The 16,184-nt window shown below is 42.9% G+C and overlaps 1 protein-coding gene across 4 annotated transcripts in view; it reads right to left on the bottom strand.

The window, feature by feature from the left end:
• Nucleotides 1-4,161: 4,161 nt before the first annotated feature.
• FBXO34 (F-box protein 34) overlaps nt 4,162-16,184 on the bottom strand; it is an 85,560-nt gene continuing 73,537 nt past the window's right edge. For all 4 annotated transcript variants that reach the window (XM_061180860.1, XM_061180861.1, XM_061180862.1 and 1 more), the window contains one exon: nt 4,162-7,391. In XM_061180860.1, coding sequence (XP_061036843.1) covers nt 5,243-7,391 — 2,149 coding nt within the window. In that variant the 3' untranslated portion in view covers nt 4,162-5,242. The remainder of the gene's footprint in view (nt 7,392-16,184) is intronic.

Below are 16,184 nucleotides of genomic sequence, written 5' to 3'. Positions count from 1 at the left end.
GAAGCCTGAAAGCGAGGCTCCTGGCCTTGGAAAAGGATAAGATCATGCAAGAGGTCCCAGCTTAGATGCCAGGGCAGCCAAAGCACCATCTCTGCTTAGACGAAGAATCAATCAGGGCTGGGGTGGAAGGAGGTTTGTGGCAGGCCACGCACCTTGCAGCAGAATCGTGCTTGGCTGCCCATACAGGAGGCTTGGTGAGGTAGAGCAGAGAAGGCCAACAGCTCAGTCCCAGAATACGGAAGCTGGGCGTGCCCAGGCTTGGCTCCATCCCTATCCTCCCACTGGACTGCAAACACTCAGTTATACAAACGGGCCATTTCCCCTTGTAATGGACAGGGGACCAACACAATTAAATACAACTTTGCTCTACATTTTACTGATTGGCAACTAATTGATTTTGAATCTGTATCAACCTCTTCATACTACTTAATAGACATCTGAAAATACCAGTTGGTAAAGCAGCTATTTGATTTTCTGATCGGGGGCAGAGGGTGGACATAAAGGAGGGAAATAATTTAAATAGCACAAGTGATTCTGCCCCAATTAACTAGATGATGGGATCTGCTATTCCCTGAGTCTTGGTGTCTGTACACTGCTCATCATTCAGCAACAACAAGTCCTCTTACAGGACTTAACGCATTTCCCACCACTGTACCTGGTGTATATCATTCTCTGCTGGGTGGGTGATGGACACACAGGACTTCCAAAAGTAAGTTCAGCTTTGTGCCATTTTCCCCCTAAATGCTAACTTTAGAACCTAATCCCTGCTGGGTTTTATCATTCCAAAGAGAAAAGCAAAACATTTAAGTAGGGCTTTCTAATTTTAAACTTTTATAGCCCCAAAAGAATCTTAATCCAAAAAGAATTTGAAACAACGGATCCCAAAATTAATTTGTTCTGAGGCCTGTTCTCTGCAAACTGAAGAGGGGATGGGGGCCTTTGAGAGGGGAAAGTTTCATTTTGCTTTTTAAACAGAGGAACACCACGTCTCACCAGAGCTGTGGTGTCAGAGATGGCCATCTCTCTGCTGCCACTCCCTTCTCAACTATCAACTTCAGTGGTCCTGCTCCTCTAAAATAACACCCAGGTCAAACAAACCACCTAGAAGAGGGTTGCTGCCTAACTGGGGGTTTTGCTCAAACCAGTTAGGTGTAAATACACTGGAAGTCCCCAAAGGGTTCATAACCACGGTGATGTTTGCTTTTCCCGTGAGGTTATGCAAACACCAGCTATGGCCACACACTTAGGTGCGTGTCGATAGAAGGTAGTGCACATTTCCCACAAAGATACTTTCACCAGTCTTGGACATTGCAGCTCTAGCTTGTTTGAACCCAAAGGAAAACCCGGGATAGAAACTGTCAGATTCCCTGAGTGCCAGTTGCTGTGCACAGCAGAGAACGCCTTTACGTAAATGCAGCGTGGCCCCTGACAGTAAGAGCTAGATAACATCAGCTCCGGTTAGTGGTGCAGTCTACGGTGTATGGCGGCGTTTTAGCGCAGACTGGCTTTATTCTGTTTTTGAGGTACGCTGTGGGATGCAGGAGAGGAGGAGTAGCCAGTCTGCTGAGTAAAGAAGGAACAGAGGCTATTGGAGCCATGGAAAAATGCCCGGGAAGACCCACATGATAAGAATAGTGTCTGAGGCCAGTCCGTAAAGGTTGGCAGGGAGGCTCTGACAAGTCCAAGTTAGAAGGGTGGTTGGACAGAGTCCAGGAAGGGGACTCCTAGATCAAGCTTAACCATCAGTTCACAGCCTTCTGCAGTCAGAAAGCCCAAAGCAACTGCTGCCGGGGAAGCCACGACAAAGCCCAGATCATATCAAGTGCACAACTGACAGTAACCCAGCAAAACTCCTAGGGCTACTGTGGAAGTGACCCGAACCAAGAAAGCTCCCATGGGACCAGCTGTGGCCAGAGGAAAAGATCCTCCCAGATCCCCTCATCCCCCTTCAGGTTTCTCATACTAGAAGGAGTTACAGCAGAGCCCAGAGCAATCAGAACCTGCCAGCACCCCTCACATCCAGATGACGACTGGAGAGGAATATAAACATTTTATGGAGGGTGTGTACTGGGTGTGAGGCACTGAGGGGTGGCATGACCAAGCTGCCCTGCGTGAGCCCCAAGTGGAGGGGGCTCCATACACCAAAGGGGCGGTGGCGGTAGAGAGGTACCTGGAGGCACCGTGGAGCCAACCAAGGTGAACAGGACCGGGCAGGGGCTGCGAAGGACATGCCTCCTGTGCACAGGCTGTGTGTTTGTTAGGGCAGGGAATGTGGCCAGTTGTGAATGATCCTTTCACATGGCCATTTTAATGCCAGAGTTGTTTTGACAAGGGCTGAAGAAAAAGTTCTAATCTTGGCCCTTTTTCCCTTTCCAGTTCATCCCTGCCTGTATCTGGTCTCATCCACTGAGCAGGGAACAAAGCCAAACTGCCCCAGGGATTGGGGGCAGGGAGCTGCTGACTCTTCCAGATTTTCTCTGGTTCTGCATTTTCTTTCAAATGGTAAAGTGAGGGGTGGGAGAGAATCTAGACCAGGTGTATCAGACCCTCTGAGCAAAAGCTGGAGGGGTAAGAATCTTTGGGTCCCCACGGGGGTGGAGTTGGGCTGAGCCTAGGGTCTTCGAGCCCACATTCTTACTTCCTTTCTTGTGAGTCTAGGATTCTGCAGCCACGCAGGAAGGCAGGTAGCACTGCACTGTTGCAGAAGTAAAACGTGAGCTGGTTTCCCCAGCTTGGCACTAGGGGGCTCTGAAGCACAGCATCTTTCTCCTAAGGGGAAAAGCTACACTTGCCTAGAAATGAAGACCAGGGTGCCCTCGGGCCCCACCTGCCAAAATCCTCTTGTCATTCACACAGACACCCCTGGGAAGTGGGTCTTACATCACGGTTCAAAAGGGATCATCAGTGATTCTGAGAACCCCGAGAACTGCATGCCAAGATGGGGTTAGGGCATCATTCTTCCTGTCTGCTGCTCTTGGTCAGTTCAGGCCCTCGCAGACTCACAGCTTGTGTCCCACGTGAAAACCACATCTAGAACGGCTGACTTGGGAAAACCACCTGGGCACATGTAGAAGAACCAAGAGCCAATAACAATGAAAGCTAACATTCCACACACCAAGCTGTCCTGCATGTGCACATCTCCTTTAATCCTAAATTAGGAGTCACAACAAACCTATTAGGAAGGTACACACAGAGATTGCCAGTTTAGAGCAAACCGCAGGGGAGGATGACAAGCGCTGGAAACTTCAGCCCAGGGGATGGAAAGCATTCTCATGTACCTCGGCTGGGGTGAGTCGTGAGGAAGGACCCCGACACCCTGAAGGGGAAGTCAGCCTTCGCAGCCTCTCCTGGTCCTGTGTCACAGACAGGCTCCAGCCGAGCATGTCGCAGGTATCATCGCGATGTGCCTGCAGGGCAGACTTGTTCAGCATCCAGAGACACTTTTCAGTTTCAGTCCCCCCTCTTCAGGCAGGAGCAGCTACTGCCTAAGGATAAGGTAAGAAAGAAGCTGCTCTGTGGCCACATACCACCTCAGCCACAGGTGAACCTGGCTCCCGGACTCCAGCCCTGCCCCACTCTGCTTGGAAGCCCTGGCCAAAGCATACTCCACCTTTCCATCTTTCTCCTGTGGGACCACCAGAGCCTTCACCCATCCCTTTCACGTCAGCCCCACCCCTGGCACATTTACCATCGCTTCTCCACAGCCCAGAGCTGATGCAGCTCCAAGGCTTTTTTGGTGGGTACTCAATTTCAAGCCAACCTAGCTTCTAGGTCCTCCACAGCAGCTTTCTGGGGCCAGATACCTTCCGGCCCTGCCAAGCGTTACATGACCATAGGTCTGAATATATTCTCCATGACTTCTAAACAATTAACTCATTATGCATAGATAATAATACCTCATCCAACAGGAAATACAGAGGGTGCTGGGCAGACAACAAATTCAAACTAAGTGTTAAAGGGTTGCAAAAATGTAAGCTCATAATGTTAAGTGAAGATGGTCTCTTTCCAGTGGTAGAAAAGAATTCTCTCTCCCCTTCCAACAACTCAAAATTTTTTTTTTTAATTCTTAGGATTCAGTTCACAATATCCCTCATCAATATTACCTCAAAAAAAGAAAACACATCTGCAAAACTCAGGTCCCATTTAAGATGCATGTTTTTATTGAAGTTAAAAAAAATTTGTAACCAGACAGAAAGAATAAAATAGACAAGAATGTTATAATCTGACTATATAATATTCTCTCATTCTTGGTGAATCACTAAAATATAACAAAGGATTGTTCTCTATGCTAATTTTTTAAGGTTGTCCAGTTAAACCATCATTTGGTATCCTTTCAACAGGTTAACCTCTTAACTATTTAGAGTTTCTTCTCAGAAACATTCATATATTATACAGAAAACATTCATAGTTTATTTGGGAAACATTCATATTTTATACAAATTTGAGACGAGACCAAAAGAACAAAAAACCAAAAAAAACCCACACAATTGTAGCTGCAACACTATCCTAGCTGCATTGTGGTGATTATGTTCAGTCAGCTGTCCGCTATTTACAACTGGATTTTAATAGTGTTATTTACAGAGGGGCCAAAAGCACTCATCTAAAGTAAAGGCGCTCGGGTTTAATGTGCACTTTCATAGCCCTATGAAAACACAACCATTATATACACTGTAAACACCACAGGGCATGAAATCCATCTCCAACCACAAACATCAATCTCACAGATCAAGCATACAAGGTCTAAGGTAAGGTGCCTAACTTTTCTTTGTAAGCATACTTTTCACCCAAGAGTACTGCTATTCTTTTCATAGGACACTATTCACTTATTTCAGATATGGTGCCAGTGCTCAAAACATGCCCAGAACCCCTTTTTGGGGATTGCCTGCATAGTCTGCGATGAACTCTGCTGAACATTCTTGACGGTGGCAAGTCTTCTTTGAACAATCCTTTGAAGAAGGATTTGGTTTGGGAAAACAGGCATAGTTATTCACAGCCAAGTGGATCAAACTGTGGGATACAACCCTGGATCAAACATGAGGCACCACTAGAAAACGATGAGACCGATTTTCTTGTACAGCTCGTAAATTCAGAGATTTAAGATGCCTGAGCAATGGCGGTCCTGATGGAGTAGCAGAGATTCTCCTGGAACGAAGACTGAGAGGCAAGCAACACTCACTGGAACGGCGTATCTCGGTGGTGGTTTGCAGTTTTAAAAATCAGTCCGTTGCCTCGCACATAAACTTTAGTACTCCTCTTCAGTTTCAGTCCCTTTTGCTTTCTTATGGATTGCCCGATTAAAGCTATGGCAAGCAGGGACCCAGTGATTGTCATGAAGCCCCAGCTTACAGCCAGGGAAGCCCTTCTGAGACCGGTGGCAGCACATCCAGTATCCCGGCCCATAGGGCAATGCCTGGCAATAGGGCTTGGGGTGCCACCGGCACAGGGACACATCCCCTTTCACATATTTTTTCTTGCACTGCTTGCACGGATCCTCTCTATAGCGTGGATCCCGAACCCAGCGAGAATCTGCTGGCCTGATATTGTAATATTCAATGATAAACTTGAAATAGCAGCAGGTACATTTAAGAGCCACTAAACTCTTAGTGGGAAGTAACCTGAAGATTTTCACCATAATGTGGTGGGGCAGAAAAGCCATGTACTGCTGAGGCTCCAAAAGCTGCTGGATTTTAAACCTGGTCTCCAGAAAGTCATGCGACACCTGCTTCTTCCAACTGGATGCCTCAAGCACTGGTAATGTACTTTCCACAGAAGCCAGCGGGACAAATGAATCAGCCGAGACACTTTTTTCCTCAGATGCACAGTCACCCTCAGCAGCATCTTCAAGCTGACTGGCCTCAGAAGACTCTTCTGTTGTGCTTTCATTCAGCTGGGAACAGCCCGACTGGTGCTGACCAGATGGCAAAAAAAACAACATCCCTGGAAGTGGGTCTTCGCAGGACTTTGAACTGGAAGGCTGGTCTTTCTCTACCTTGGACACAGTGATACTAATGCACAAAGATTCTTTTCTTCTCTGATCAGGATTTTGGCTAGCAAGAGGCACAAGCTCTTCATTCATACCATCAATAGCATCTGGGGGCAATTCAATGGCTTGGGGACAGGTGCGAGGAGGAAAAGGTGACCCAACAAGTTCCTCTGTCATTTCCACATCATGTCTATTGCTGTTTTTCATGGCAGTCTGCTGGTCTGGCTCTAATTCTGCACTGTCCGTGTGCAAACTCACGCCTGCTGGCAATGAGGGACAGCCCCGAGGAGCGCCGTCCCAGGCCTGGTCCCCCTTAGGAGAACAATGGTCAGCCCTTAAGGGGCCACAGTCCACAGATACAGACCCCACAGTTTTCACCTGAGTGTCAGGTACCTCCAAGGCGCCTTTGTTTGTTTTGCTTTCCTCAGCCTGGGTGCCATTCACAAGCAACACGCGGCCCACATTGCGACGGAAGCTGTTATTCCTCGAGAGGCTCCCAGGCTCACGCTGGCTCTGCCGCTTCAGGCACTCGGACTCCAGCCTGGCTACCATGTCAAGGACACGGACTGGCTCACTCTGTGGTTCACCAACCTCAGGATTTCTCCTTTCCATGGGTTCTTCACATGCTCCTGGGGCAGACAAGGGCTCGGGGGCTGGGGGCACACCTCTGGATTGCCCGGAAAACCGCACCACAGCAGGTGAGTTAGTGCAGTTTTTTGCACAACTGGCTAGCAGAGCACTGGCTCTTTGCTCGAGGAAGGCAACCATTTGTATGACCGACAAAGGCCTCCCGGCATAGACTCCGTCCCCATTGTCACTCACGTAATGCACAGAACAGTGCTCGATGCCACACGCAAAAGGCTCAGGTTGGTAGCATCTGCTGTTGACTTCCTTCATCCTTTCCAACTGTATCTTGGCTTTTTTAAGATCCCCTGATTTTTTCCTTCTTTTAGTAGCTCTCCCATCAATATCCCAGGAGCTTTTTATTTTCATAGATCCTATTCTATTACTACACTGGTGGGCTGCAAAGAATGCAATCTTTTCCTTGGTATTTCCCGGTTTCACAACAGCCCAGATATCAAGCGGCCCTTCCCCTTCTTCACCCTGGTGGATTGTTGCAGATGATGCATTCTTCTTGGTTTTAACATTCAAGCTGCTCTCTTCAGGACTCTTCCCACTCATACTGCACAGAACATTTGGAGAAAGGATTCCAAAAGGCTTTCGAGATGATGCTTTACCAAGAGAGGCTGAAGGAAAGACACTTGGTTTCATACAGCTAGCTTTGCATTTTTCATCATTTATAGCCTGTTGGTGGCTCATAGGAGTTCTCAGAGTTTCCTTGCTGATTTCCAAAGGTCGCACTTTCTTCTGGAGTTTCCAGTATGGCTTTAGGTGCATAACAGAGGCTCTACAAGGAGGAAATACACATTTGATTAAGATACTGATTTCATTTTTAGAAAAGCTTTTTTTTTTTTAAACTTACACTCAGATGGTTCTAGCAAGTAATAGAAACATTTTCTATCAGTTCACTAAATCTTTACCAACTCTCATTTCAGCTAGTTTTTAACGTACAAATCAAGAACAACAAAAGCAAAAATAACTACTTTCCGTGGTATACAGGCCAGAAAATAAATGGGTGAATTTCAGACTGACTAGACTACGTGAATTTCAGACTGACATTAGTTAACATTCCATACATAAAATTAGTACTTTAAATGTAAAGAAATTTGAACTTACTAAAAACACTCAAGGGTCAGTACAAGGCACAGTAAAGAAGAAAGGAAAGTATAAAAGGAACCCATCCAGAATCTCTAGTATAGTAACACTATTTCTTTCTAAGTCATCACAACTAGCATTTTATTGATTGCAAAACAGTCTATCAAAATTGTTATATTGCTTTCTAAGCTATTCCCATACTGTTGAATATTTTAGATATCTGTATTTTCACTTGTCTGCTTATGTTGCTTTGCCCATCTATTAGTGTTGATTTTCTAAACAATCTACTTGTGTAAGCTCTTAACTGTTAAATTTTCTGCAAATTAAATACAAAGCCCACAATCTTTATTAATTCACTAGTTCAGAAAAACAGTGCCTGTTTTGTTCCCTGGCTAGGGGTGGAGATGGTAACCATTTTAGAAATTATAGAGATGATTACATGCAGAGATATGTGTTCTAGTCCTTGTCATATCACTAATTAGCTAGACAGGGTGATTTTGCCTGGGTAAGTCACTTCCTCTCTGGGTTTGAGTTGAAATGTTAACTGAGGGGTTGGAATACTAGATTATTTAATGATTTTGTCAATTTGTATGTCAAAATATCCCATTGCTACACAGAACACCCTGGATTGAGGAAAAAGTGTCTTGTAGGGATGCCTGGTCTCCTACAAAGTAAGCCTACAGACCAAAATAAACACCTGCAGTCACAGATGTGGAGCAAGAGCAAGAGCTTCCACAGGCCTAAGCACATGGGCTCGCACCCACTCTCGCTCCTGGGGACAAAGTCTGAGACATACACATGGGGCAATCCAGCATATCACTTTCTCATTCGCTCCATAACATTTACCCAGTGCCTGCAATGCGGCAGCCTCCATGGGAACTGCTTTCAGGTATCAGTTTTATTCATCAAGAATGAAAGTGATCATCCAGAACAAATTTACCTTTCACTTCAAATTTAATTCCTAGAGTCCAGTCTCAGCTAAAAGAAGAAATATGGATATGAATATCTTCTAGCTAGGTAAAGAGAAATCTTACTTTTAAGGCACACAAAGTACCTTTTAAAAGATACCCCTGAAATAGATCAGATTGATTTGTTTCTTATCTTTAGCAATTATATCCTACATCTGTTGAGATCTCCCCCCTTTGTGCACTACAGCATTTTTAATAGCTTTATATTTTATAGAATTATAGAAACATTATATTCTATATCTATAATTTAGTCTTATAAAAAGAGCCACCCAGAATTCTTCAAGAACAAGATAAAGATATATGAATAAAATAAATGAATAAAAGAGGCACATCTAGTGCCATCTCTCTGTGTCAACAATTTTCTGGTTTTTCATATCCCTTCAATCCCTCTCTAAGTGAAATCTAAGAAATGGAGGTTGTTGAAAAATCCAATTAATTCTCACATAATGATCTCATTACAGAATGTCTGTGAATAAATTTAAACTTCAGCAATGTGTGTGCAATTCTGCATCACACAATATGTTCTCTTCGCATTCCTCCCCCGCAAATTATTTTAGGTGCCATTATTGATAGACAGCAACATTTGGAAGAAACTAATGTGATTGCAGATGGCTTCTGTTTGCGTATATTAACCTGTAAAGTCAGCTCAACTGATACATTACTAATAGACAAGGTTTCAGCGGGATTAAAACAGGAGATGATCCCATGGAACAAAAGTGAAGAAAGGTACAACAGCGAATGAAAAAAGCCAATAAGGTCATTCGATGCAACCAGGGTGGCTGCTGGAGGGTGGGTGGTGATTCTGTGGGACCCCCAAAGGAAGCAGAACCTTTAGGCACAGGCTCATGTCCTCCAATGGCTGAAGGATGGCTGGAGTATTAACCTCTCCCCCTTCCTGTGCTGGGCTTGAAGGCCCTGAGACAGAAAAGTGCTGGCAAGACTCAAAGAAACGGCAAAAATCTGAGTCTGGGTTGAAATCAGTGGTGGACCATAAGGATATGATGCAGAGCATCAAGGGCATCTACTGCAAAAATTCATAAAATAAAAACTTTACATCTCTAACAGATTACATCAGATGGTGGTGCTTTCCCCACCCCCCCAACTCACCCCCTCAAATACAGACAGGCACTGCAGAAAGCTCCAGCCAGGTTTCCATGGTTGCCAATCTCTTCGCACAAAAGTATTTTAAAAGTTCGCCACGATAAAGTCCTGCTTTATTAAAGTCCTGCTTTAATGCAGGGTTTATAGCACCTACCCACACATGAGTGTTCATTAGACACTCAGAAATGTCCTTGTAAAAAGTTAAGATCCCTGGGCCCATTGAATCAGAATTTCTGGGACTGGGCCAACAATCTGTTTTTAACCTTAGATTTAATTTGGAAGGGAACTTAAAGGTCATGTGTTAGATCTAAGCGTGTCAGGGGGGTTCTGGATTGGGGCTGGGGGGCTGGGCTACTGACAGGGGTGAGGTGGAACTGCCCAACAAAAAGCCAATCGGACAGTCCATACTGAAGCGTCTACTCTAAAAGATGCGTAGAGACAGACCCATCTTCTTACCTGTTATTCTCTTTAAAACACCAAAAAAGTCAATGGCCATTTTATTGCCAAATTTCCTCTCCAACTGCAACTCCTCAGTTTCTTTGACACTGCTTTCCCAGCTCTCTTCTTCTCCAGCCTTTAAGCACTGATGTATTCCTCAGAGTTCTTTCTTTTTCTAGACCATTATTACTCTTAAGCTATATATCTAAGTGACCTCATAGTTTTAATGACCACAGATTCATGACTCCCCAGTGGTATGCTCTCCCAAACTTCATATCCTATGACATGCCTAACAGACATACTCACCTGGATGTCAAAAAGAATCTCAAAAATCAAAATGACTATTCAATGACAGCACCAAGTACCTGATCAACCAAGCCAGAAAGCTGAGTCACTTCGATTCCTCCTCCCATCCAATCACCAAGTCACCCTCCCTTCTTGTTCATCCCTAGCACAACTGCCCTAGTTTTAGCTGTCATATCTTACCTCTGCTACACTGTTGTTAGCTACAGGAAAGCCTAACCTCTTTATCAATGAAATACAAGGTCATGGAGCCCACCCCAGCCAACCTATCACAGCTTCACTCCTGCCCTACCATAATTCACACTTTGGAAGCTTGTTCACAGACCATTACCACAGGACCAAGTAGATGAAGGCCAATCATATCACCTAATGCACAAATTTTAAGGCAGGCAGAGCCATAAAACTAACGGAATAGCTTCAAACTTTTTTCATACTAACTGCCACCCATTTCTTTCTATCCATTTATTATCTGAAATTTACTAAACACTCTGGGCTGGATATTAGTGGTGCAATTATGAATAAGACATAGTTACTGCCCTTAAGGAGACAGAAAATCAAATAGGCAATTACGACAGCATGTGATATGTGTTATAAGGATAGTACAGGTGCTGGGAGTCCACGAGGGGAGGAAGGGGGAAGGAGAGGACAGAGAAGGAAGGAGTGTATGAAAGGAAGAGAGGAGACTACCAGCACCAAGCTTAGTCTTGAGGGTACAGAAACAGGTCAGAAAAGCCCTGAAGGAAGATAAAGTCCTAAAAATTCAAAAGGTAGGTGAGGTAGGTGAGAAATAAAGTCCCAGCTCAGGTGGACAGACAGAAGTAAATGGGTTAGAAAGGAAGAACAGGCAGGATTTTAGCTACTGATTGTAAATGGAGGTTGAGGGAGAGGAGTCAAGGATGGGTCCTCAAGGCTACAGCAACTGGATGAAGAGTGGTACCTTTTAGTGAGATGGTGACAAAGGTAGCTGAGCAGATTTGGAGCAGGGGAAAAGGTAAGTTCAGTTTTTTAAAAATGCTGCATGCAAGCTAGAGATATCTAGTAGGCAGACTGACACAAATCTGGCCAAGAGAAATAGGAGGAAAGAAACAAGACAGTTGTGACAGAAATTCAATGATGAAAAAGTTTTCTGGACAGAGATTACGTATGTCTTTTTCCAAAATTTTCACAATGAACATATATTGCATATATTACCGTTATAATAAGAAAAAATGTACATAAAAATAAAGAGCAATCACACACCCTACAGCAAGGTCATATAAAGAATTCTGTCTGGGGGAATCCCCTGGCAGTCCAGTGGTTAGGACTCCACACTGTCATTGCCGAGGGCCCAAGTTCAATCCCTGGTTGGGGAACTAAGATCCCACAAGTCACGCGGCGTGGCAAAAAAAAAGGAAAGAAAAAAAGAGTTGTGTCCAGTTAGTGATGGAGACCCGTGGTGACTCTGCTGTGAGGAACTGCAGTGGGCGAGTAGGGCAGAGCCAAAAATTCATGGTGAAGGAGTGAATGGAAGGTGAAAAAGTGAACGTTAGCAACTTTTTCACGAAGTTTGGCTATAAAGGAGAAAGTCTTTGTACATACCTGTCACCTTAAATCCTTTCCAGGAATAAACTGAGATATAATAATGAATCAATTAAAACTTGAACAACTTTCCTCCAGTAAAGACCAAAATCTTGCTTTCAAATAATTCTAGTATTCTTTATTGACTCTTAATTTCTGATTTCAGCTCAAAAAAGCTGGAAAAACTCTAACCTAAACATATTGTACTATCCAAAAATTAAGCCATGGAAGAGAATTTAACTTTGCAAAAAGGCCTAGATAAATGCTAAAGTCTAAAGAATCACACTAACTCTAGTCTATAGAGGACTGAACTTGATCAATGAGGAATCAAATGGCAATATGGGATCAGAATACGGGAAAGGACAAGATTTCTCTTAGTGCTAACAGACTTAGTGCTAATAGGAAGCCTAACATTGAAGGCCTGTTTCCTAACTTGTCACTCTTAGTCCACAGCCTTGCCCATCTAAACAGGCTAGAAGATAAGGTGTTTCCTTTTTCTTTCTACTTTATTAAAGCTTCAGGAATGCTAATTCCAAAGAGGAGTCATTTATTAGTATAACAGGAGCTACTCTTTATTTACAAAAGGTTAGAGGAATAAACATAGAATAGTCCCTGAAAGATCCCTCCCATGGTACCTTCAGAGGGGGAAAAAAGTGTACAGTAAATAAATCACTGTTTCTTAAAAACATAAAAGCTTCCAGAGAACATCTTATGACCGCCTTCTTCACTGGACCATTATAGAAACGATAAGCAATTTCAACAAAGTACTCCACGTATATAAACAAAATCCTTGTTTTTTGCAAATGAGGTGACAGAGCTAATATGACTTTTGAAGCCCCACAGGTAGATAGTAGAAGAATTAAGATTAGAATCAGATAAGTCTCCCGGATCTATATTTTCCTTGCTTACAAAAATAAATAAATAAAAATTAAAATCCTAGGTTCAATCATGACACAAATAGAATTAAATAATTCTGACAGCATCTATTCAAAGAGCTTCTATCTTTCAAACTGGGGTCAGTTTTTCTTAAGCGCCACATAAAACCTCTACACAGTACTGTGATGATGTAAAGCAGACATATCATATAACGTAAGAAGCCACACCAATTTAAAAGTATGTAGAAACTGCTCCTATGGCTATTAAAGGAGAAAAAAATGCCAAGACCGGGAGGGTGTGAATACAGGCGGAGACATAAGAAAAGACTCCCATTAACCTCTAAGCACTGACGGAATGCACCCAACTCTCAGAGTACCTTAACAATAAAACAGAACAAACTCTAAGCCAGAAAAGACGGTATTTCTCAAACTGAGTTCCAAAATATTGGGGACTGGCTTTTTTCCGAGAGGGAGTTCACTCCTTTTTTTAAAGTAATATTACCTAAAACCATTTCATGGGAACTTTGAACTTTGCCTCAGGAGGATTAGATGGTTAGTAGTGCACAATTTAATGGGAAAATCCTTTACTGTCTGTTAATAGATACTGAATACAGAAAATAGCCTTTGGAAACACACATGCATGGTTTCCAAGAACTCACTGCTCATAGCTTTCATCAATCTCAGAATTCACAATGGTATTTAAATATAAGACATACCTGCTTCATAGTTATCTGCAACATAGATTCTATATGATTTAAAACTTCCAGAAAATCAAGGTTTATGATGAACTTGATGGGACAACAAAGTATCTAAAACATCCTGAAAAGGTTACAAATTAAGAAGCGTAGCCACTACTTTGCTCTTCTACTATGACTGCAACAGAAGCAACACCTAACACATTTTAATTGTATTGCAAAATACTGATTTAGTGATATCATCCAAGTTTACATGGGACCCCTCCCCCCTTTTCTTAAAGTAAGGAGGAAAGGGAAGGGCCTGGAGGACAAAACACTCACTACAGCTCTTATCAATTATTAAATACCAATTGGGAATAGAGACAAATGGAAGTATTAGGTTTTGTTAAATTTACCATGTTGTGAACAGTAGTTCACAAAATTATTTCCTATTGCTCCTGTGACATAATGCCAAATACTCACAAAACTCTGGCATATCACAATTTACTGCTATCTAAGCTGATGAGACATCTACTATTTGGTGGTCCCTGCTAGAATGAACATCAAAACAAATGAAACCTAATAAAAAGTTTAGTTCCCCCAAAATCATTAACGTATTTTGAAAAGTACACTGAGCATTACCAAGAAAATTTTGCTTCCACAAATTTTCAGATATTCAGCATTTCTGTTAAAACCCTACTGCTTACGTCGACTTAAAAAAAAATGCACCATGTAAAAGTTGTGAATTAAGTTTTATTAGGGGACCTCACTGAGGACTATAGCCCAGGAGACAGCCTCTCAGATAGCTCCGAGGAACTGCTCCAGAAAGGAAAGGGAGGAACCAAGATGCATATATGTGGTTTACCAGCATGGGGGCGGCGGGGGGGGGGGGGCGGGGGGGGGGGGAGAAGCCGTGCAGTTAAGCAAAAGATTACTGCCAATCACAAAGAACACACGTCTCAAGGGGATGCTTTCAGTGCTTTTCTATGTATGGGAAGATATAAGAAGCTGGGTTCATTGAAATTATTACTTAGCTACGCATCTTAACTATCTAGGTCCATGTGTCCAAAGCACAAAATGCCTCCTGTTTTTCTCCATCCTGAATTCCCCTCAGGCTGGACTGCAGTTGCTAATGGCTTGATCCTTGTAGAAGGGGAACTGGAGCAGCATTCTTTGTTTACACTTATTTTTCCTATTCTAATATTTCTTACAGAAAACAAAGGAAAAGAAAACCTCTACTCTTTCGCATAGAAAGCTGTTACCTCCTTGAGTGTGCTGATGCTTTTTTTAAACTTTGAAACCAATCATTCTTCCATACATTTTTTAAAATATATTTATTTATTTGGTTGCGCCGGGTCTTAGTTGCAGCACGTGGGCTCCTTAGTTGTGGCATGCGAACTCTTAGTTGCAGCATGAATGTGGGATCTAGTTCCCTGACCAGGGACCGAACCCAGACCCCCTGCATTGGGAGCGTGCAGTCTTATCCACTGCGCCACCAGGGAATTCCCTCCATACATATTTTTATAGAATTTATATATTTTTAAGGCAACAATTTTTGATATCATTTGCACATGCAGTACTTTCAAAGAACTAATCAGAGCTTTAACATATGCCCTATTTGATCAAAATGTAAGTCAGACATAAGGATGTCATCCCCTTTAGGGAATAAATGTTAAAGAGTCTAAGGCCAACCGTGAATGCAGTTCAAAAATCCATTAGGTGCCAAATAACATTTCATATGAAAAAAAATCAGAGAATAGCAACTAATTCTCGAGTATAAATAAATGCAGCACCACACTGTGCTTGACTGCCAATGTACTCACACCACTCAGTCTCGGGCCTCGATCTTGAGCCAAGCACCTAACATAGCCCACTGGGCACAAGCTGGCCCATTAACACTGTTATAGACAACTAAATTTTATTTTATTTTTAATTTTTATTAGAGTATAGTTGATTTACAATGTTGCATTAGTTTCTGCTGTACAGCAAAGTGTATTGGTTATACATATACATATATCCACTCTTTTTTAGATTCTTTTCCCATATAGGTCATTACAGAGTATTAAGAGTTCCCTGTGCTATACAGTAGGTCCTTATTAGTTATCTATTTTATATACTAGACATCTGAATTTTAAAATGGCTTACCCCCTCAGGAAGGGAAAAGGTAAAAAAGTAAAACTTCAGGGTAACAAACATTAAGGCATCAAGCAAAAACAGTTTGCTTGCATTATCAATGCAGACAAATGAGCTGGCAAGTTAAGATTTTTGTCAGCAATCCTGGGTGGCGGTGGAAGGGGTGGGGGATTACTTCAGAAATAGGACCCACAGTGTTCATCAAAGAAATAAGCCTCAATCACAGTCCTGACTGTGCCCGGCTGTTTAGTAATTACTGTTCCTTCTACCACATCCCTCTAGAATCTGCTGAACCAAGACTGAAGTAGCAGTCTGCACTGCGTGGTTAAAGTACCCTTTGTTAAGAATCACCACTTGTAGAGAAAAGAAGTTTATGGTCAATAGAAAACTGAAAAAGTTGTTGCTTTGAGGCTGTTATTAGAGCTTACTAAAGCCA

The sequence above is a fragment of the Eubalaena glacialis genome, chromosome 2, assembly GCF_028564815.1.
Source record: "Eubalaena glacialis isolate mEubGla1 chromosome 2, mEubGla1.1.hap2.+ XY, whole genome shotgun sequence".
NCBI lineage: Eukaryota > Metazoa > Chordata > Mammalia > Artiodactyla > Balaenidae > Eubalaena > Eubalaena glacialis.
Note: the sequence above shows the minus strand (reverse complement) of the source record. Positions and strands in the feature narration are given on the sequence as shown.